This window comes from Passer montanus, unplaced genomic scaffold (assembly GCF_014805655.1).
Source record: "Passer montanus isolate IOZ18808 unplaced genomic scaffold, ASM1480565v1 scaffold21, whole genome shotgun sequence".
In the NCBI taxonomy this organism is placed as follows: domain Eukaryota; kingdom Metazoa; phylum Chordata; class Aves; order Passeriformes; family Passeridae; genus Passer; species Passer montanus.
In genome coordinates, this window is record NW_024366703.1 from 107415 (window position 1) to 131365 (window position 23951).

At 36.8% G+C, this 23951-nt stretch overlaps 1 protein-coding gene across 4 annotated transcripts in view; it reads right to left on the reverse strand.

The window, feature by feature from the left end:
• The window catches only part of TM9SF3 (transmembrane 9 superfamily member 3), a 44717-nt gene that overhangs the window by 8040 nt on the left and 12726 nt on the right, over window positions 1–23951 (reverse strand). For all 4 annotated transcript variants that reach the window (XM_039708735.1, XM_039708738.1, XM_039708737.1 and 1 more), the window contains exons 3-10: window positions 21895–22017; window positions 17063–17223; window positions 15207–15284; window positions 14139–14270; window positions 13452–13618; window positions 11080–11174; window positions 9080–9210; window positions 573–712 (exon numbers count right to left, since the gene is read on the reverse strand). In XM_039708735.1, the coding sequence (XP_039564669.1) occupies window positions 573–712; window positions 9080–9210; window positions 11080–11174; window positions 13452–13618; window positions 14139–14270; window positions 15207–15284; window positions 17063–17223; window positions 21895–22017 (1027 nt within the window). The remainder of the gene's footprint in view (window positions 1–572; window positions 713–9079; window positions 9211–11079; window positions 11175–13451; window positions 13619–14138; window positions 14271–15206; window positions 15285–17062; window positions 17224–21894; window positions 22018–23951) is intronic.

Consider the following 23951-nt stretch of genomic DNA (forward strand, 5'->3'; position numbering starts at 1 on the left):
AAAAATGTAAGTATACTTTTTGAGACTAGGCACCACTTTGCATTCACGTCAAAACTTATAAAGCCTTCTTCACAGTTCAAACCATATATCTGTAATATTTTAGGCTCTGTGCCATCAACAAAAGTACAAAACTGGGAACAGCATTGCAAGCTTCTCCCCACCATAACCCTGCAAATATGTCTCAGCTTGTGTTACGAGACCATTAATCAGAACAGTTCTGCCTCCAAGGCACACTCAATCCTAAACCTGTAAGAGGCATTAACTGGAGAGGTTTTAGTGTCAATATATCTATACAAGAACTGAGTTAGCACACCCCCTTTCCACAGGGACTAAAGAGCATTTCAGGCAAAATGTGAATCAATGATCCAGGAGTGTAAAATCTGCTATAACTATTAACCATGGTGTTTTAATTCAAAAGAAAAATCATATTAGGAAAATGTCAGTTGAGTGGTTCTTCTAGGCATAACTCAATTTAAATTAAAAGGAATTATTCCATTAAAGCTGAAGACCAGAAAAGCCATTTTAAATGTATTGAAGTGCATATTTCTAGTTAACATTATGCTTGTCTTTACCATTTCTTCTCTGGTATAGGACGAGGCACTGCATTAACACGACATGGAAAATTAGGCTGTCCTGACAGATTTCGGCCAAGAATAGTCCCAACGAGGTTCAATGGAAGGATGACAAAGAAACAAATACAGCACACTGCCACCTGCAAGCACAAATTTACAGTTGCAATTAAAAAAACAGGTCTAAGACAACAATAGAAGATAATCAACCAATATTAGTCCTTAGTAGTTAATGCTGTAGAATCATACTCCTACTTATGAAGCATTAGTCACCATATATTTTATCAAATAGAAGCATTTTTTCCCTTAGAAACTTTCTAATGAACATTATTAAGTATATTTTCATCCATCAGTTGAGAGAAAAGAACCATTACAGACTGCTTTACTGTTTCCACCTAATCATTATACTCAATACATTGCACAAGAAATAAAAGGAAATCTTCATGGTACTCCACAACAGAAAGCGTTGTCAGCAATTTTTTAGTTTTGCAGAGAGAGCAAGTGGGAATTTATCTGGGAATTAACACCTAGCAGTTAGGTAGTTGCACACAAAATTACAACTGCTGGGTGCAGAATTTTTAATGCAATTAAAAAAAAAAACAAACACTAAGCCAACCAACCAACCCAATAACAATCACAAAACCATGTAAGAATGCTACCAATTTTGATTCAACTTTGATTCAACTTTTCAATGTTTTCCACTATGCACCAACCAGGCAATTAAGAACATCGACTGACAAAGAAACCAGTGACCACTGATACACAAAGATACATAATCCAGAAGCACAACAAATCTACTTGCATACAGAAATCAAGTCTATGCACAATACAGCAAAGATCAAGCCAAAGCTCCAGCTCTTTCCAGTGGAACAGACTCTCTAAAAATCTACCATGAGTCTTTTTATGCCACTATACTTATGTAGCTCCATTTTTTCTATTCCTTAAAGGCAACATAATTTATCTCCCAAAAACAGGAAAATTTCAAGTGTTAAGCAAGACGTTCTCTACTCGTAACTCTTTAGCACAAAAAAAACCCCAAAAACAACCCAGCATTAGACAGTTTGGTAATTTTGATATTGATAATTAAAGACAGAACAGTTGCCCATAAAGCAATCACCACAGTACTGTATACTGACCCTGTGACCTTTTCTATGCAAACATATGAAAATACTGCCTTTTAATGGCTTTGTTGCCTGAGGCTCTGTGTACACCCTGGTGCCTCCTGAGCAAAGGAGCTACGTTTGTCTTCACTCCAGCAGAATGCAAAGTCCATGGCAGCAGATTAATGCAAAACAACAGAGAGCAGAACAGATCTAGGAGCACACATTGACTTAAGAAGCTGAGGATAAATAAAAGCTGCTCATGTATGCTGTATCTAAGAAATCTACAGCAAGCAGCTGAAAATAAACAATGACATCAGTTCAATACAAACTTAGCATTAGGTGAAACACACAAGTTTAAGGCAGCATTCGACTAAAGTCAGTGGGTTATTCTTCTATTACTGGCTAGCTTAGGTCAGATGTGAAGGGAAAACATTGCCTGGGTTTGGATGGAGCAAGCCTTCATGCTTCATAGGGGTACACCAAACTGGTGGTCAACAAGCAGAAGCACTTTCCAGACTGCTCTGTATATCTTTGAGAAGAGGGTATTAAAGAATTACTTCATGAACCACTAAAATATGAAGCGCCACCAGAAAATAAGGAGACACTAAGTTATGTACTTATACTTGAAGTATAAATAATATAATAACAATAAAGCATTTTTTACACAATTAATTCAGTATCTCCCATTTATCTTCTTCCATTACTCAAAAAACACAGGTAAGCAAGCACAAAATGACCTAAGTTAGATACTGAGGTTTCTTAAGAATAAATTTCAGCAGAAGCATATAACTCACTCAGCAGAAGCATATCACTCATGGATACAGGTTCTGCCCTTGAAAACTGCTCAGTCTAAATGAAGGAGCAGATGAGAACTTTCAGAGAAAAATGTCAGAAAGTATCAGAAACACCAAAGAACCTCATCTTGACTGCTTCATTTATTAAAATCCTCACCAAAAAATCCCAGCTTGTTTGAGGCACAGTGGGTAGAAGAGATTTTCAAGAATTAAGGCTTGGATAGTATCCAAAATATTTCTGAGCTGAACATATTGAAACCACTTCTATTTTCAAGAAAAGTATGCTCTGCTTCCTGCTGCAAGGCCCTCCAGATGTGTTGGGTGGTCCATCCTGCTGTGTGGTGCTGCTCTGGCAGGTAGGTTTCACACCTGGCTGAGGCAGAAAGCTCAGATCCAGGCAGTATGAAAGGGCATCTGTACTGCTCATGCAGCCACAGCTGTCTTTTATAGCGCAGGTTTGAAGGTGACTGTAGCTTAACTTCTTGATCTTAAAAATTTCACCTGACTGGGGACAGTGGTAGAAAGATAATCCACTGCTTTACTGCATAAAGTAACTGTCCAGGAACTGCCTTGGGCTCTAAACTCACCTGGAACAACACTTAGCATCTTGTATTTGTGTCTATTTTACAGAATCCACACAGAGATTACAACTTTGGACAAGGAACCAAGCAAGAACATCCAGGCCTAATTACTGATTAGCTGGCAAACTCCTGGATGAAACAAGGCTGTCAGTAGCATTTCATTTTAGTGACACCCTCTGAATGGGACAGGTGAATGGCTTCAAATCAGGTGGGCAAGGAAAGGGCTCAGCTGGATCCAGCGGCGCTTGGCTGTTGTGTTATCCAGGAAACTGACTCAGCAGTAGCTTTGAAATCTAAAATGTTCATCTGCATAAAAAAAGCTGAGACAGATCAAGGTTGCTTGAATAATGACTTCAGTAAGTATAGTCAAGCATCCCTAGTACACCTATAATTGGCATCCATCAGAAAATCTGTGGGCTTTCTTATCAGATCAGTCAAAGTATGACTGATAATGGTGTAACACCTTACATTCTGCTATTCATTCAGCTGAGAAATTAACTGATTTCAAACAGAACAGCCAGCATCTTCAGTGATACCTAGCAGCAGCATTAGCTAAAGTCAACATTTTGTTAAACAGTGAAATGCCACCTGTCTTAATGCTATGCTGTGTTCTGAGGACACCTGAAAGTGAAGTATATTTTTTTTCCTTTTACCCTGGAGCCATTTCAGGAGTCTAAAAATTATCTGAGCTAAGTCTGGAGTGCAAAGGAGACACAACTGAGCAAACAAGGATGAACCATAGCACAGGCTCAGGAATGCCTCCTACTCCCACCTGGCTCTGATAAACTGTCCAAAATGAAGAAGATGTGCATGTTCTTTTTACTGAGATAAGACCAATCTAGAAACAGCAACCTACTGGTTTTAGTAAGATGATCAACAAAACCAATACTGGCTGTACACACCATGTTGAACTCAGCAGCATCTTTCTTGCTTTTCACTCATTGACTCACAGGTAGTCTACCTGCTCAGATGGATGACTGGTAAAACAACTTTCTTCACTCTTGGCAATAATAAGCCTTCCCTGGATGGGAGAGAGGACTGGAGATAGCTGGTTCTCAGGCATGTTCCTCTTAATTACAGGTCTGAGGTAAAACCAGTGTCCCTCCTCTCAAACTAAACAGGTAGTGCCTGTAGGCACAGATGGCAAGGACAATGTTTGCAGGCTGGGCAATATCCAAACCTACAGAGTCTAAGTCCTAACTGAAGCAAACACAGGGTACTGGGGTAACAAGTGCCTTAAAGGTGAAGTTACATGATTTCTGTCTAAAAGGTTTCCAAGAGTAAGAATACAATGGGAAAAGCAGTTCAGGCACTTAATGGCCTCCACTTCACCATCACAAATGGAGAGGAGAAATGAAGACAAGACTAACACATATACCTGCTCTACGCTCCTGACAAAGTCACTGACAACATACTAAAAAATCCAATCCCAGTAACAGCAGTTGTGTGACAGGCAGAGATAAGAAAGTTACATCTTTGAGTGTTTTAAGAGTTATTACTCTAACATCAGCCATGAGAAATTCAGAGAACCATTTCAACTACTACTTCATAAAACACGGATTATGCAAAAAACCAAATACGTTGGATCTTCAAACCTGTTTTTTCATCAAGCAAACAAGCAGAGGTGCTCTATAATCCTATAATGTTATCCAAAACAAATTAGGTGAGTTTTTGTACCAAGCCAGTACATTAAAAAATACTTCTTTAATTTTGACTGTTGCTATTTTGTTGTGCAAAATAGCTTATTTATACAGTAGCAGCCAACTTAGTTTGCAGGTTTTAGTTGCCATAGAAGAGACTGTCAACCTCACCGAGACTGCATTCCTTCTAACTCCTTTTTTGTTTTGTTTTGATGGGGAAAGAATATTCTATTGCCCTTGACTGAATGTGCAGAATTCAGTTTTCCATATTTGAAAGGAAACATTGTGAAGAGGGATATAATTTATTTCCTAGTGCCACATGTTTCATATTTCCTGACAACTGTAGATTAAACTTCTTTCAAGAGTGATAATTAAAATTTTTATGAGCATATCTAATATTAAACAGCTACTGGCAGGCTAGGGTGCCATGTCTGCTTAATGCACAGGGAAGAAAAGCAATAAAAATTAACTGTCAAAGCAGCAGCTTGATCTTCCCTGTCAGCTACCAAAACGCACTCTCAGTCATGAGACTCCCTCCCATATAGAGGTTCCTAAATTTCTGTAACACAACAGTTTTCTGCACATTGTTCAAACATTGCAAGAAAAATAATAGAACAGAAGGCTTCAAAATTAAGTGTTACTAGTTTTATTACAACTAAGTTGTTAATCTGGACTGCTGCTTTGGGTAATAAATGGAACTGTTGAAAATGTAGGCAGCAGAATTAAGAGGTATCTATTTTTAGCAAAATGAAAAGGTTTGACCAAGGGCTGCACAGTCACTTCTGCTGAATGCATCTTACAGGATTTTCTCCCTTTTTTAAGTCAGGTGTCTTTCTTTACCTGGCTCAAGGCATGAAAATCTTTGGCACTACCAGGTCCTCTTTTTTTAGCAGCAGTCAATATCAACTCAAAGCTGTCAGGAGAAGCTGCAGCCTGGATTAAGCTATCTGTTGGAGGAAACACTTTTCTTTTGAACACAAGGTAAAAAAGATGCAAACAATAGGGTCTCAATCCCAAGAGAAATACAGTGTCCTTAACCTTATTTAATTAAATCATTAAAAATGCACACTGGAAACCTTAGCCACAAAGGAACCTACTGTTCAAACAAAACAAAAATGATAAATCTTAAAACAGTTAATAGAAGCTGCATAGATTTTGCAGTCAGAATATTACATTAGTCACAGTAGTCTTAATGGAAATCTTTAAATTATGCATCACTCACAGAACAATGTAAGCAGTCACAACTTACGAAATGCCAGAATTAAAATGGTCCCTTCAAATTCAATCATGCTGTACTCTGTAGAAATTCTGCATTAGTCAGTATTTCTGCACAGAATTAGTACCATACTCTTCAAACATATTAGGTTAAGTCACTTCACATACCATTATTTAAAAGTCTTCTTAAATCTTCTATGCTCCAGTTTTTACGTATCATTCACACACACACAAAGATGATTGTTAAATACACCAGAAAGACTAATAAACATCAACAGAAAACAAGTCAAGACGTGTAACAACTATCAGAACTCAATGTTCACCAGTAAGAGGACATAGTAAACAAAACACACCAAAAAATCAAATTTGGACTCCGAAGGCATGAATAACTGAACAACACCCATTGCATTCCTACAAAGGTGAAGGGATGAGTAAAAAAAGCAGATTGTGTATCTCCTTCATATGCTCTGGAAAGCTTTAATGCATTGAGTTTTAAAAAGGTCTCCTATTAGAATAAAACCTGTCACATTCTTGATATCAATCTGAAGGGAAGGACAGCTGAAAACCAACCCAAGGAAGAGATGAAGTCATGCTCATGACTTATTTCTCTGCAGAAGGTTTGTCATTCCATAGGTAAGACAGCTTGCAAGTATATCTAAAAGGGCTAAGGGCAGAGTCCCAAGAATGAAGACTGATTTCAGAAACAAGCTTTCCATTTTCCCAGGCCCTGCCACATCTTCAAGATCACCAGGAATGAATTACAAAAGGTGAATGAAGTTTTGAAGTTCAAAACAGACTACAACAAGACGCATGAAGGTCCTGAAGAGCCCCATAAATTTGAGGACTTCAAAACAAAGTGTAGAAAAACAGATACCAGGTAGGTGAAAGATACAGCAATTGAGGGTCAGTTTGGATGTCCTGGATTTGATTCTATCAGTTGTCCTTGCCTAAATTCCATAGGAAAATCCCTCTGGAGGGAAGAATTAAGCCACAGAGACTACTTAGATACTTCACTGGGAAATGGCAATACAAAACTGGCAAAGTACAGGATAACATATTTAAGAATAGTCTCTTAGCAATCTTTTTGCTAAGGAGCTTTTTTCAGTAACTCAGTTTCCACTTTCTCCAGATTTATGGCAGTCAAGATGAAGGGGCAATACTTGCCAGCAATTTAAATCAAGGAGGATGGTTTCAAGACACGGCAGGGTAAAGGAAATTATTTCTGTGTTCTAATATATTTAGGTGGCAGAGGTTTTATTTTCCCAGGAAAGCAGCAAATTTGCATTACACAATTCTGGAAGCCTCTTTACATTCAAAACAGAGGTGGAAAGACACAAAGGGATCTCATCCATAAAGCCAGAGGGTTTCCTGGGGACTTCAACCTGAAGCATAACATGGTAATTGCAAACAATTTCCATTTCCTTCTACAAACCAGCTTGTTGATTTGAAGTCATTAGAGCGTTGCTCATCCTGATGAAGTTTCCGATTCATAACCTGCTTGCCTGCTAACTCCACTTAAGTTTTATTGCCACAGTCACAATGATTCAAATGCTTTCATAAAACCTTGCAAACATTAAAATCACTGTGTGTAGAGAGTCCTAACATCCTGGTGAATTGAACCCTGAAGATTTATAAATCAGTTTGCTTTTCCATGCACATGCCCACAGTCTTAAAATACAAATCAGTTGAACAAATTCACAAGACAAACTTCAGCACACATGGAATCGCCTTCCCTCAGCATTCCTGGCCTCCAAATGAGAATACAAGTGAGAAATGGGATACCATAACTGCTGGCTTAGCAGTAAAACAGAGTCTCTTTGCACATATCAAAGATCAATGCTGTAAACTTTTATGACAGTATTGTATATGGCTCCTAGCATAGGAAAGAAAAAACAACACAATATTGCTTTGGGACACATTGACCAACTAATATAAACATACTCAAAGATAGAATTTTAATCATTTTAATCTAATTTGAAATGAGAAAAAATAAGTGAAGAGTTCATAAACATGTTTAGCTTTATATTACATTTAGAGGTTTTATAAAAATGAATTCAACTAAGGGCAGAGTCCCAAGAATGAAGTATTGGTATTTAGGCATGCTTTGAAAATACTGTTAATGAGGAGGTGACTAGAACCAGCAATGTACCCAGAATGACTCCTCCATCAGTAAAAAATACAATATGTAACAAAGAAACTTCTGATGCTAAGCTTCATTTTATGGTAGATTTAAACTAAGAAGAAATCCACAGCTACTTGAACGTCTCTGAATTATTTGAACAACCCAACATATCACAAAAAACTGATATGCAAAGAAGAAATCTAGAAAAAAATGTTGAATTCCAAGATTTGCTACAGATATTACTGAAAAGAAAACAAGACTTCCTATATTAAGATAGTCTTTTAAGTTAGCAGTGCTACTGCACATAATAAGAAAAAGCAATTTTATGGTGCATATTTCAAAACATTTCTGCTTTAGAACACTAACCCTTACAAGTTCAAACAGAAATTCTGCCCAAGTGGCAAGTGCTTATTTCCTACATTTTATTCACAGGATCATTTGAGATTGCTCGAAAGGGGCCAACATAAACAAAATCCTGACAAAGGAAATAGAGAAAGTCATCATGCCTAAATGAAAAAGTACTACAACAAGCATAGTTTTGGAAGTGATAAGATAAATGTACAGACACAAGACCATAACTAGACAGTAAATAACACTTCACAAAGTGAAAAGAGTGAGTCATTTTTGTAAAGGCAGATCTGCTCAGAATGTCTCATATCATATTGTTGCCTGATCATTTATTTTTATTTTTCTGCTTGAATGCAATGACTTAAAAGTATCTTTCACTTGGAATCCCTTTGTATTTCATTTTATATGATAATGAATTTGCACTGGCCATCCAGAAGAAAATTCAAATTGTTAATTTTCCACATTGTTAAAACACTAAGCTTAAAAGCAAAGTGTCACTTTAAGCACATATAAAACTGTTTTTGGCATCCAGCAGCTGTTGCTATTGTGATTAAAATTAATTATACTTGAAGCACCTTAAGCCCCATCCCATGATAAATTTCTAATTACCTAGCTCTAAACTGTGACTCACAAATGTATTTTGATTAAAAAAATATAATTCTTCTGTGTGTACAGTGGAGTTTAAATTCTCCAATAAAACAACTCACCATGGTTGCAAAGGGTATAGCTCTTGAAGCATGGTAATAGATGGCAATGAAGTTGATGAAGAAGGCAGTTCCACACACCATTGCTGGAATAAGGAAGGCTCCAATGAACATCTGCTTTATCCATCGCCTTCCTGTAAGAAGGGACATTTCAATGGGACTGGTAAGACACAGTATTTTTTTTTTCTCTAATTTATTAGCAAGCGCTCCAGAATTTGCACGTTTGACTACTTCTCCCACAAAAAGGTGAAAGAAGTAACAACATACTACATCAATACAAGAGCTAAGAGCAAACTAAGTTTCACCTGACTCTGGTAACTCACAAGATGCAGAACATTAATCAATTTAGTGGGCCAGGTGAAAAGAAGAAAAGGGATACAGCACAAGAACATTTCAGCTGAAGAACAGCATATGCTGAGTAAGCTGGCCAAAGAACCTGGGGTGTGAAGCTGCAGATGCAAAGAGACAGAGACAGCAGAGCTGGCCCCGTGCAGAACCTGCTCCCACTCTGAGAGCACAGGAGAGCTCAGCACTGCTCCCAGGAGAACTCAGCAGTGCAGCTGCTTCCAGGCAGTGCCTGCTCGGGGCTGGCTTGGTCCAAGCTGGACCAGTCCAACCCAGACACACATTCAGGATGCATTAAGCAAATGGCTAGCCCTAGTAAAGAGCAAAATGCCACAGCATTCAAAATACAGGAAAACTGGACTCTTGATATTTTCAACAACAGAAAAGGTAGAAAGAAAGTGATTTCTAAACTCCAAGCATCAAGGGAACAGAACACCTGCTAGCAGTTATTACTAAGTTAGAGCTCTCTAAGGAGATCAAAGAAATCCTTTTGGGCAATATCTTAAAAATTTCCCCTATCTGTATTCCCTGTACTTTCTATGCTCTTAAATACTGTCTACATTTATACACCATGATATTAATATGCAGTAAATAAAAATATTTTAAAAAGCTTGTTTTTTCAAGACAATCTTATGTATTTTCACCATGTGCCAACATAATCAGCATTTCACGGTTTGATACATGTTTATCTGTAAAAAAAAAGCTTATCTGGCTCAACTACAGAGCTCAATACATTACAGCAGAGTGACCCCTTTCTAACTAGATCTGGTTTTGTACAAATTGCTCGGCTTATAAATAAGCCACATGAAAATAAACTTAGAAACTCCAAACTCAAAGTACAGTTGAGATTGAACACTAACAGGTATATCATGCTAAAAAGATACAAATTTTCTTTTGTGAACTTACCAGAATTATTTTTTTAAGCACTCTAGAAGATAATAGATATTGATTCTTCTTTTATTGCAGCATAGGGAATGGATGAAGCTAGTGCACTGCAAGAATCTAACTGGTCATAACTGAGAGGCATAGTGGAGAGCATTTGAAGACAGCCTGTTCAAATCTTCTGTCAATTTTATTTGGCTTCTGCTCTCTACTGATGCTCATTTTGATTTGCTAAGTATAAAGCAGAGCATATACTGGAAAGTAGAACAACTTTCTTTAAAAGATGATATGAACAGTTTTCCCCATCTGCAATTAATGGTCTAGTAAATAATCTATACTTATCCTTTTTCTGTTAGCCAAACATAACCCCCCTAGAACATACAGAAGAGGACCAAGTAGGAGTCATCTGGGAGAAGATGGCATGAGCTGTTTAACAACGTTACACAAAAGGGAAAGTCTATTATACTCTGTAGATGTCATGAGCCAAAAATTATATGCAAGAGTATAACAAGCAATTTGGAAATCACAACTGTTAAAAGTTCTTTAGTGCTTTTAAATTAACCTAAGACTTCAGTTACCTTTTTAGAAAGCGTAGCCAGTACTGACTGAGTAGATAATGTAAAAGTTAAATATACCCAAAATATTTCCTGTTTATTGAGAATCTAATGGACTCCATCTAACTCCATGAGGACTCTTTTACATTGGTGCAAAATAGAAAATAATAACTTCTCCATTTAACAATGCAATGAAAATGCTGAAACATGAAAACAATTTACCTCCTTGTCTAGCATAAAGGCTTCCTCCAAAATATCCATTCACTGGTGATGTTGCAGCATAAACAAATATAGCTGTACTAAGCATTGATCCTCTCCTACAAGAAGGGATGTTTTTGGTAAATGACATACAAAACCAAACACGATTAGAACAAAAAAAACCCCTATATTTTTAGCAGAAGCAGTTATTTACTATTTTTATGTAATACAAATATTCAGGAGTGCTTAAACTGTAAAATCTGCGTAAGAATGAGAACTGTTTGTACACAAGGCTTTGGCCAAGTCTAATTCAATGTGGAAAGAGAGTTTTGACATACTACACTCTTTCCTAACCGACTCTCACCTCTGATAAATATGCTCTGACATTTGAACGTGTGTACTTTGTGCATAAATAACTATTTACATGACATCCATTAAGTGTAAGATTCAACTGCAGATAAAATGTCAAAAGGCCAGTATTAACAAAAATAGACTAAGATTGTGAATAATGTTTCTGCCATCCCCCAGAAATTAACTTTTAAGATCAAAAGTGCTCATCTGGCAGAAAATTAGATTTAGAAACTATAAATACTATAATGAAGTCACAAATCAGCATTAAGTAGTGCAATCAGAAGAGCTTAGTAATTTTTAAATGTCACCCCATTAAATGTTGGACTACTAATTTTGGCATAATTTTTCTGAAATTTTACGAGCAAAGCTAATAATTTTAAATCAAAGAAGCCATTTTCAAATACATTTTAAAAGAACATATCTAAGAATAGGAAGATAAAAATGTTATTCATTAATAGAATTGTTTCTCCACATCCCTCTGCTATTCTTCAACAGAAAACAGCAGTAGGTTTTCAGCTGACTTACTGTACTTTCTTCAAATTAGTTGCTCTGAGAGATTCTAGTTATTGCCATTTTGGGTTTTGAGGAACCATTCCTGGATGCCTGCTGTACTCAAAGAAGCAATCTTTAGCACTTAAGCTTCCATGACAGCACGACCAAAGCAAATATACCTGCTGGTCACACACACTGAAGGACTGTTTTACCAATATTTGTTTTTTAAAAACTTGTTATAACTTCAGACAATTTAGAAACACGTGCAAAACCCCTAAGAGCAGGCACAGTCTCTTGGTGCTGTTTTCCTAAACACAAGATTGTCTGCACCACATTTGGTCAATTGTTCCACTACACACCCAGAATTCACTTTCAAAGTGACAGAAAGGCCTATTGCAATAAAAGACTAAGTGCACACATCTTTTCAAAAAATACTGTTCTGATACATTTTACAACTGACATGACTAACCTACAGCCTCCCTGCAGGGCACATACATTGTGAAATGGTTTCATTCTTTCCTGTGAAGGGCTGATATGCTGCACAATTAGAAGTGTGCATGTATGCCCGTCTAGAAATATAGCCATGAGACATAAGGAGGGGAATTACACCCTATGAAAAATGAAAATATGCCAAGATTCTGGTATTACAGAGTGGCTTTTTAAACACACCGTAGAAGGCCACTCAAGTGAAAAGCAAGAGTTCCCTCTAGCGGCACATTAGAAGTAACACAACTTGTTAAAAGCAGGTGATACAGATGGAAGTTTAGTCACCGCTTAAAACAAATCACTTGTAAAAAACCCAAAAAACCCCAAACACAAGCTAATAATTCCCTCCAATACCAAAACACAATCACTACAGAAGCAGATGAAGTCCACCCAGTAACCCAAAAATCTCAATCAAATTAAGAGGTAAAAGAAGAAAACAGGTGAACTACAAGTAGTGTGTTAAATTTAAACTTGAGTATTATTTCTTTTTTAAAATTTATTCTTTCCAGTCAGGACCTATTTCTGGGGATTTTACATCAACACAGGCTGAGCACTATGTGTTCAAAAGAACTTAAAGAATTACATTTTGATTCCTAAGCAGACTTGTAATAAGACTGACTTAATACTGACTTGTCAGCAGAAAACAGGACTATTCACAAGAGCACACTCTTATTTCAGTCTTCACAGGACATAGTGGGGAAACAGGGTCAGAAATATACTAACATCTTGTTACTCTGGATGAAATCAGGAGTGAAATATGTACCTTTAAATACATATAACTCCCATATTATCTACTAGTGATTCTGCAGAACAACAAACTAGTTTCAAAATAAATCACTCAAAAAGCAAGCATTAAAAGAGAAAATCAAAGGAGACCAACGTGATAACAGTAGGACAAAGTTTCATTACAAATTAAAAGAGCACTTCTTAATACTACATCTGATCTACAGATTACCACTAGAGACTCTCAAACACTTTTTTTTCAGGCCAGTTAGAACAATAATTTTTGTAATTATTTTGTTCACTCAAACATTTATATATGGAAGACATGGCACAATTATACTTACTCTGTGTATAAATCTTCTATCATTGCAACAATAATGACTATAAGAGACACAGCAAAAATTTGACAGCCAGAACCAATAAGCGATGAAAATATTAGAGGATGACTGGATGGTCTAAACACATCTCCATGGACCTGCTTCCACCCATACTCATCACCTAGATCTCTGTCCTGGGAACAACAACAACAAATTTTAAGTCTAGTCATGACAATTAAAGACAAACACACAAGCTACATAAAAACAAAAGGTCTGAATTAATAAAGCAACTTCAAGTGAAGTGTGTCTTCTCTTCTGAATGCATCAAATCAAAAAGTTTACTTTTCAGATGCTTATGAAGACAACAACAAATTACTATCTGAACGTATGACACAATAAAATCTATCAGAATCCCTCCCTGTCCCTAAAGCCTCTGAGGTGCTTAGGAGTACATCAGACTTCTACTACAAAGTCAGAATGGACCTAGTTTATCCAAAGGTTGGATATGAACATTAACACAGTGACTAGAGAGAGATTTTTGGGTCGCAACCTAGCAGCATGTTATAAAGAAAACCAGTAACACTTTCAAGACACACAAAAGGCATTTTCTGTCCAACTGAAGAAAGCCATTCAGAGCTGCTAACACAATGAATGTACGACAAGAAAACAATAAGCCTTAAAAATGAGTTTTTTAAACATGGATGCAGGTCTTACCATATCATCCATTTCTTCCTCCTTGCTGTACCTTGCATAATCTTTTCGCAAAGTTCTCATTAATATCATAGACACCAGGCCAACCAGAAAGATCACCATCATAAAAGAATTAAAAATTGAAAACCAGTGAATCTACAAAAAGAAAACACAGCCATAAAATTTAGAACTGTAAATGTGTTTCAAATTGTTCCAGGAAGGATAAATTGTTGCCTATAAGGACGGCTTGTCAGCACTAGCTAAGTAACAAATACTGTAAGTAACACTACATTTTCAGAGAGTGACACTAAAGCTGGCCTGTGAAACACCATACAGAAACCTTTTTAACAGCCAGCCTTGCTCAGGACCAGGTTATCACAATTTAGTTAAGCAGCAGCAAAGTTTGAACAACTGGCTGTACATGCTCCCTTGTTAAGCAAAAGGCAACACAATGTACTGCTGCCTTCCTAGAGAAGGGATTTGAGTAGCGAAGCCAAAGGAATTCTTGCTTTGCACAGGATGAAAACGTGCAGCAGCATTATTTTTGCTCTCAAAAGCATATACTACTTCTGTTTTTCTCTAAGCTCCAAACAGAATGCAAAGTCTCTACTTTCAGAAAGTAGCACAGCTCAGTACACTACCCTTAAGGAGATTAAAACCACAGATTTAAACACAACTGATAGTGCCACAACTGACAACTGGTTTAGGCTAATGCTGTTTGCTCTGCATTTACTTCAGAAAGAAGTGTGCCCATGGTCAACTGCACTTATTCAGCTTACACAGTTGCACAGTTGTGTCCCTGAAGTTTCATTGCTTGTGGTCACCTGAATGTATTTTCTTGAACTATTCTGTATTTTCTGTAAGCTTGAAGCTTGCCTGCATATTTATTGAAGCACTCTAAAAAACAGAGCCATCCTATTTTAGCAGCAACATTGCCACTTAAACAACAGTCAGACCTCCCTGTTTTACTGTCCCCAGATCACCTGAAAATTTAAAGATGTAATCAAAAAATTGCAAAAATTGTATGACATCTAAACTAATGCAACCATTGTAAAGGGATGTATTGTAAGGCTGGTGTAGAACAATACATACTCTGTGCTGAAAGAAAGATGGGTCAAGATACTTGTCGAATCGGTCTTCAAACTTCACATCTGATTTCTTCCATTTCACCTGAAGAGAAAAATGTTTATATTTGAAAAGCTGCTTACAGTATTTTTAGCTATACTCGCATGCAGAAACCCAGAACACATATTAAAAATCATCCACTTTAGATGTTTTCTTCAATATGAATGGGGTTTGGCAAAAAACAGTGGAATTATGTTCTTAAGGACTCGCATCTACAGGTCAGGCACAGAGTGAACATCAGCCACTTTGCCTCATGGATCTAATATATACTATACAGTGCTAATATGGTAGCACAAAGTATTTTTGTCAATTTTTGCAAGACTGCATTTAAAAAGTAAAACTAAAATAATTTTACAAACAAAATACAAGCCTCCCTGAGTATCTTTTTCAAAAGCATGCCAAAAAATATCAGGATTTTTAGTGACAGAAACAAATGGAGCCCCCTTGTACATACCTATTTTAAAATTCATGAGAAGGAACTATCCCTTCCAAAAGCTGTTCTCTTACCGAGTATAGAAGAAAGCATATAAATGTAGATTGCACACCAATCCCCAGTCCTGAGACATGTTAAAAACCCCAAGATGCCAGCACTACTCATTCTGAGGTTTGATATTATTGTTCCTCAGTTCAAATTACAACTTTGTTCAAGATTGGTAGCTTTCAAAATTGTTTCAAGCAGATACATTTCTCATTAGAGCATCTGCCACTATGAAGCACAGTTTAGAAGAAGTCCACCAGTGACAATCTGTAAATTAACACCACACACAGACAAGCCCAGCCAGTGGTGCCAATAGAATCTGATAGAGAAGTCCCGAGCTTTGCATGCTAAAAAGTCTTTTAAGGGAATATCTGATGTTATTTTTATTAGTGGCTGCTACTCAATGCTGTCCAATTTAAAATTTAGAGCAAATGCACTTCACAATGATGGTAGAATTTTAAACAGCAAATACTGAAATTTCTACTATCAATTTTGCAGCAAAAATAGGGAAATTAGTGTAAATCTCATTCTAAAAAGCACATACAAAATCCAGTTATCTGCATTTCAAACTATGCTACTTATTCAGCACAAAAGAAATGTAACTGTGGCAAGAATATTCTCTGAAATAAAATCTTATGCTGACATCCACTGCTAAGGCATGGAAGAAAAGCAATGCATTAAAAAATGGTTTCAGTACACAAATGTGTTAAACATAACAAGTGAACCATAACTTGATTTAAGTAACATCAACTAAATAAAGAGGACAACTGAAAAAACTAATTTGTCTCAACCAGCAAGGATTGTTTATTCATTACCTTTTATCATAGCAACTCAGTATCACAGCAGAGAGCTTCACAAAAAGAAACTTAAAAACCTTATTAATCATGTTATATAAATAAGAAATTTCTACTGGAATTGCAGAACAAAGTAAATTTTGATATTTACTGCTTGCAAATCACAAAGGCTTGCAGCTGAGAATCCAGTTCAAACCCATGATAAAATGTCAGAAGTACAACATGAACACAATGTGTACCTACTCAGGGGTCCTCTATACTTCTAGTCTCCATCCTTCCAGAGTACCTTCCTTTCCCACTAAAACACTTTTCTGCACATTACAGAAGCGCCAGTTTGTTTGGAGTACTTCAAAAATCATAATTTTACATTAGTTATTAATAAATCTATCAATGTTTTTCAGGAACAAAACAGAATAATTGAAGGATTGAAGATGCATCTTCCTCTAACATAGCCCAACATATCAGTACATACTGTAGTATACAAGTACCTATTTTTCAGCTATTTCACCACGTAGAATTTCTTATTACAAGTGCATCTCCAAATTACTTACTGAATATGACATCTGGATTTTTGTGTTTGGTACCAATTTCACCTTTCCTTCACTAGTCAGATTGACATCTACAATTCTATTCCCATTGAAACCAATTTCAAGTTTTTTGTAAGTCCAAAGGTAATAATCTTCTCCATTTTCATCTGCTTCTCCAACAATCCCTGCATAGGAAACAAGTGCAAGCATCTATTACAGGTATGCTTTTCAGATATTTTGCATTTACTTTTTAAAAATATGCACTACAAAGTTTTGCCAGCTAAAAAATCAACATAAACAAAGAGGACACAGAAGACCTTATGCTCTTCTTTTCAACTCTGATATCTGGACTCCACTTCCAATCCATGGATCTCTGAAAGAAGCATTTTGTAATGGCATTAAAAGAAAAAGCATGCAGCTACAAACACTGCAGAAGACCCAACAACAGTGCCTCTACTTTTATTTGCAATTTTTACCAGATAAATAACTAGCTAAATAGAGATTCATTTTCCCGAACAGAACTTAGCCAAGACCTCTATAATTCCCCATCTTCCATCTATCTATTCACTCATTTTAATTCCTCATAAGAATTTTACTTTTTTTTCTGTAACCCTCTTTGGTTTACATCCCAACACAGGTTTTTTTTCTCTCATTTGCACACAAGTTTCCAATGCTTGCCAAAAATGTTTTATATTTTTTAATATGTTTTAATGTTTTATATTAGGAAGAAATTCTTTACTGAGAGAATGGTACGGGTTGCAGGTTGCCCAAGAGAAGTTGTGGCTGTACCATGATGAGCTTCACGTTCTCTTCCAACTCAAACCACACAAACCATTCTATGATTAAGGTCTTAATTTTCAGTAAGTTAGTGCAAAATGTCTCATCTACTACAGAAGAATTCCAGAGACTGTGCTATGCTGGGTGAAAACAGAAAAAGTTTAACAGTCAACAAGTTTCCAGGCTGTGTCACCTTTGATGTCAAGATCAAAGATCACATACAAGATGTACAAGATGGAAAGTCACAAAGAAAGCATCACTCAAGATGCACAAGGCTGAGGGGAATGGGAGAACAAGTAGGTAAGGATATGGAACAGGCTATCACAAAGCACCAGGAATATGAAGGAAGGGCCTTTGTGCATCACCTGTGTTTTTTAATTTTCAAGGTGGTATTTTTCTGTCAAGTTTTTTACTCATGCTCATCTGTCAGGATTGCCTTGTATATGCCATCTACACAAAACATGTGCCAGTTTGTGCCTCCACCATATAGCCTGGCACCTGCCATGCCATCTGTTCCCACGGCAGTGTCCAGAACCATGACAATATAGACCTCTAAACTACTTAAAGGACATTCTGATCAATCACTCACTGAGGGAATGGACTAACACAGTGCTTCACATAGCTAGGGAATGTCCTGAAGCAGTCAAGCCTAGTCTCTCTCTCCACTGTGGGACAGCAATTCAGGAAAAAATGTAAAATGTAGTAATTTTTTTCTGAATGCACTTAGAAAGATCTTGTTGCTTTTTCAGGTTAGGAAATAGTGTAAACCTTTCAGAACCCTCCAAGAGCAGTTTGATGTCATTACCTTTAGTTATCAGCAGTTAAGAAAGATTAATTTATGCCTAGTCTCTACTGAAAATACAGTACTTCTTACAGGGCTTGAGGACTTGTAGGTCAAATTTTAAGAATTCGTGTTTGTGCATATGTCTGGTATCAGTAAGCCTTAGCAAGGTGGAAAATCATAAAGAACCTAAAGGATGAACTTAACTAAAGTTTGTCAGGAGACAGGAGGAGTGCCATGAATGCATCTGGATGAGCCCAGGGAAGGGAATGGTCTGCTTTAAGAATAGAATTAAAGAGAAGTTGCCTAGAATTCTCAGCAAACATTAGCACCATCTGAACCCTTTTCTTTTACACTCTTCACAGACAACTTTCTTTGGTAGCACTATAAAAGGATTTCCAGCCATCTACATTTAGGGAACAAAATTTTGGTTTAATCCAGCTACAAGATGTGAAGCAACAATTAAAAAACCCAGGATATTGGGTCATACAGTATATACAATGCATGCTGGCCAGTAAGGTTCTCAACATAGGTAATCCAAATAAAGTGGATCAACATGATAGCCTTCACACAGAAACAAAAAAGTCATTCAGCACAAGCTATTTTTAATGCAAGCTGAGAGTAACCAATTCTGGACACTATCCTCATGAAACCAAAAAAACCCCTTCTCAGTATTCAGAGTATTTCAGAGAGGCCATCATAACTGCTTCAGTTCTTACACCTATGTATAAATAGTCCTAACAGTTTCCTTCATTATAATTACTGAAATTTAGTAACTATTTAGAAATAGTTACAACTATGCAACAACAATCAAGCAAAAGATATTTGCTTTCTTCAATGTCTCTACCTGCCACCATATTACATGGTACAACACAACACACTCAAAGGCACCAGCAAGCTGGCAGAGGCATGTGTACAGTATCATTCATGCCATATTTGTAACAGAAATAGTTAAAATAAAAACTGTTCAGTTAGCAGCAAGTCTCAGTGCTTTATGTTTTAAGCACCACTTAGAGCCTGAAACATTTCTGTTGCTGAACAGAGACCCAGGAAAATCAAAATTATTGCAGATTAGCTATAATCCCAGTTTTCTTCACTGTACTGGGAGCACAAAGGTCCAAAACACAAATTCAGACTTGTAGATAAACTCTTCTGATTGGTTCAGGTGCACCCACACCTTTCTCAGCCCCCACACCAAGAACTCATTTAATTTTTTGAATAAGAGTCAGGCTAATATTGACCAATCTGCAGTCCTGCTGCTTTTACCTAACCCGCAGAAGACAGACCAAAACTGTCAGCACCACTTGTTTTCACACCTGATGTCAGATAATATCCTTGCATAACATTACCTGCACTTATGATCCTGCAGTCCCCTATTATGTAGCACAGCTTGAGATCCTGGTTCCAAACTATCAAAAGCAGCTTCTTAATATCTTGGAAAGAAGATACCTAGATTCCACATGTTTTCTAGGTGACTTCTTGTACATAAAAAGCATACTACTGGGAAACATTAAAAACACTGGAATCTCAGGAAACCAGATTTTTTAGCTAAGAGCAGAAAATTTGTCATGTATATAAGATTTAGTAAATATGTTTGTTCTCTGGCATTTTAGATGATGAAATGACCAGAAAAATAAATCCTAACAAAGAAAGCCTCCAAGACTTGTTAGCCACATAGGATTCCAAGGAAGTCAGCTTAGCATCCATCATCCTTGGGCAATTCAAAGCCTACATACCTACCACAAGCCTAGAAAAATAATTCACTGGTCTTGTGCTAGAAGGCCAAAGCCATAAAAAATATTGTAGCAACAACTGTCACTCATGCATGCTTTTAAAAAGCCTACCAGCAATTGCACAAGCAGCACAGTAAAGGTCACATAGAGTAATTCAGGTCTACTCTAAGCCTGGCTACAGAGCCATTACACACAATAAACAAATCAGCTGATAAGAATGAAATCAATACTTAAGTACTTCTCTTCAAGCATTATAATGGTATTTCTTAAAAAGACACATCAAAACAAAACAAAAAAACAGACCTTCGTGACTACCAGATAAATAATAAACAAATAAAGTGTTAATATTTCTGCCATGTTCATCAGACAGATCTATTCTAAAACAAATTAAAATAAGAAAGAGCTAAAAAAAGCACCCTTTGTCAAAATGAATCAATGATGGATAGCATTATTCATACCAGCTATCAAAGAACTTTTCTTGCATGACTTGAACTGCATTTTGTTTAGTTTGGGCAGGTTTACCTCTTTCACAGAACACAGGTAACAAAGACCTTACGGTGGTTTTTCACTTCCTTTCACTTTATATCTACAACAGGGAGATTAGGCCTTGGAGAGTTTGGTTGATTGCTATCAGTGCAAAGTGCAGTCTGCAGAGCACTCTTTACTAGGTATGTGATCACAGGTTATGAGGGAGCAACAAAACACAGAGAGAGACCTTAGGAGACAACAGCAATAAAGATACACAGATTTTTATTCAAGACACAAGCACTTCTAAACCCAGATAAATAATACTCAGCAAGAGAAATTCTGAGAACTGTAAAAGAATAAGTAAAATAAAACTCCATATAGAGACAGACAACAAAGCAACACTGTTAACATAAATTAGCATAAAATTAAACAAAACAGTTTTTGCATGACTAATAAAGAAAAGTAGCAAAATAAAGTTTCAACTCAAATAAGCTTGTTATTCATGATCACAATAACATGGACATTACAAGTAACCTACCTAATTACCACTCACTTGAACACATCTAAACCTAAGAACTTACTGTTATTAAATCAGGGCTTTAGAAACAAAACAGCTTTTCACTGTTTTTGTATTTTGCTAGTACAGCCATCCTACTGTTCTTTCAATGCAATAAGCACTCAACTTATTTCACAACTAATTGATTAGTTTGGAAAAGACCACTGAGATCATCGAGTCCAACCTATGACCCAACACCATCTTGTCAACTAGACCATGGCACTGAGTGCCACATCCAGTCTTTCCTTAGACACCTCCAGGGATGGTGACTCCAACACCTGCCTGGGCAGCCCATTCCAAAGTCTAATCACACTTTCTGTGAAGAAATGCTTCCTCATGTTCAACCTAAGCCTACCCTAGTGCAGCTTAAACCTATGTCCTCAACTGCTTTACTTCATATTCTTGTCAATTTGACTTGCATGTAAGTTTCATATTCTTGGGAAATTCTTGTAACAAAGCTTAGTCATTAAATGACTCCATGAAACCCACTAGTACAGGACTTGAGTAGGTGTAAAACAGTCATTAATGCATTATCACTCACCCCATATTGGCAAGTCATCAATATACATCTGGTACCAATAGTGATTTTTGATAGCATACACAAATGCATCTCTTCTTCCCTTGTCCAAGTCAACTTCACAGTAAGTAGTCTGCATCACATCATCTGCAAAAAATTAAAGGACAGTTGAAGATTTATTAATGAGTTGGCTCAAAGTGAAGGCAAATCAAATGGAGGAATGGACAGAGCTGAAGTCTCCAAGCCATCTTGGGTATCCTCAAGTAGATAACAATAAAGGACTTTTTAAAAGGAACCATTAAAGCAAATGCATGATTGTGTTCAGAAATCTACACTTCTGCATGCAGAGGCTTCCTACATACTGGACAAGGAAAGGTTTCACAGTATCCTTTTGCTGCTTCACCCACACTAAATTAAGGTACAAAAGCTGACAGCAGATTCACCTGAACAGATAATGAGATCTCTCTAACAAGATGTATGAAATTATTGACAAATACCTAAAACTGTTTATAAAATTGTCTCTGTTTTAGTATAATCAACTTCACTGACTAGGAATAATGCTTGTAAAAAAAAACCTAAAACTTTTTAAAGTTCTCAGCAACTTTGAAGAAACTACCCTAAGAAAGAAACAAGGTAATCAGAGTAAAGACAAAGAAAAAAAGGAGAGAAGACAAAATTATGAATAATGTGAAGAACGCACAAGAGGCTGCATTTGGAAATCAAATAAATCCACCTCTTTCAGCCAGAAAGTTATTCTTCCCCATCTACATTTCCTCAGTTATACTGTTAGCAGCCATTCTCTTACATCCCAGTTTCCTTCCCTAATGTCTCCTTTTCAAGTGAAGAAAGATGAAAGGCCTCATATCTACAAGACTTCAGACAGCAACAGACACAAGCTCCCTCACCCACATCATAGCAATTGTATTCATGCAACAAATAGTGGAACGCAGTAGAAGTAAAGACTTCCAACTTCTCTTTTTGTCATCACTGGAATTGAGGACCCATTTTAGTAGACAAAAGTAATTTCTGCCCTAAGTACAGCTCTAATTTGCATCAATATTCAGCTTACTTTCTTTGATATGCTAACTACAATATAAAGCCTAAAAGGAAAATAAAATCACCTGCACAGAAAAAGCACAGGCAAGCAGAATATTTCTAACGCGAAACATAATTACTCTGATAACAACAAAAGTCAAAATATGCCAAGTACATCTGCTCAACAAAACTTCTTTTCTAGAGAAAAAAAGAGTACCAAAACCATTCAAGCCAACCAATGTACCAAGAAGACTTTCAGTGCCCATACTGGTATATTTAAGAGAAGGAAGCCACCAAAGTTGGCATCACAGCTGAAAGAGACATACAAATGCAAGTTTGCACTTATGCCTCTATCGAGCTGGATCCTGTATTTTTGGACTGTGTTTCCCCCCAACTGCAAAACGCCTCTCCTTGGCACTTTTTCACTTTAACATATTTTTAAATTGTCTTGACATTAATTAAAAGGGGATAAAAAAGCTAACACACAAACCCCAGAATCATTGTTTTCTCAATTTGCTAAGTAGGGATTCTTTTCAAAGTATTTGGCACTTCACTGTCATACTATGTTCAAATATAGGATAACACCTTTCTAATACTACATTTTTTGACTCAAAGGATTGTTGCACACACAGATCAGATGAAAATAAGCCATGAATTAAAATACAGGTAGAAGAGAAACTGATAGAGGCTGTTGAAGAAAGCATTTCCCAGGGCTGAAGCAAGAAGCCTGTTTTGGAGAAGTATTATGGGGGCCAGGCTGGCTTTAGGTAGGCTGGTACCCAGAGGTACCAGCACAGGTTGGTTAGACTGTAAATACTCTAAATTACTCCATTGGCTTTCAGACTGTGGAACTTGCCATTTGTTTGTTTTACCAACTGAAATGAGCTATTCTGCATATAATGCTTTAGGATATAAACAGAGAGGCTTCAAAACAAAAAGACTTTTAAAATCACGTATCATCAAATATCATTTGAAGCAACACAACTGCACTGACGCAAGGCAGCAGATAACGCCACAAAGAAAACCTGCCTTCACTCATTTTTACA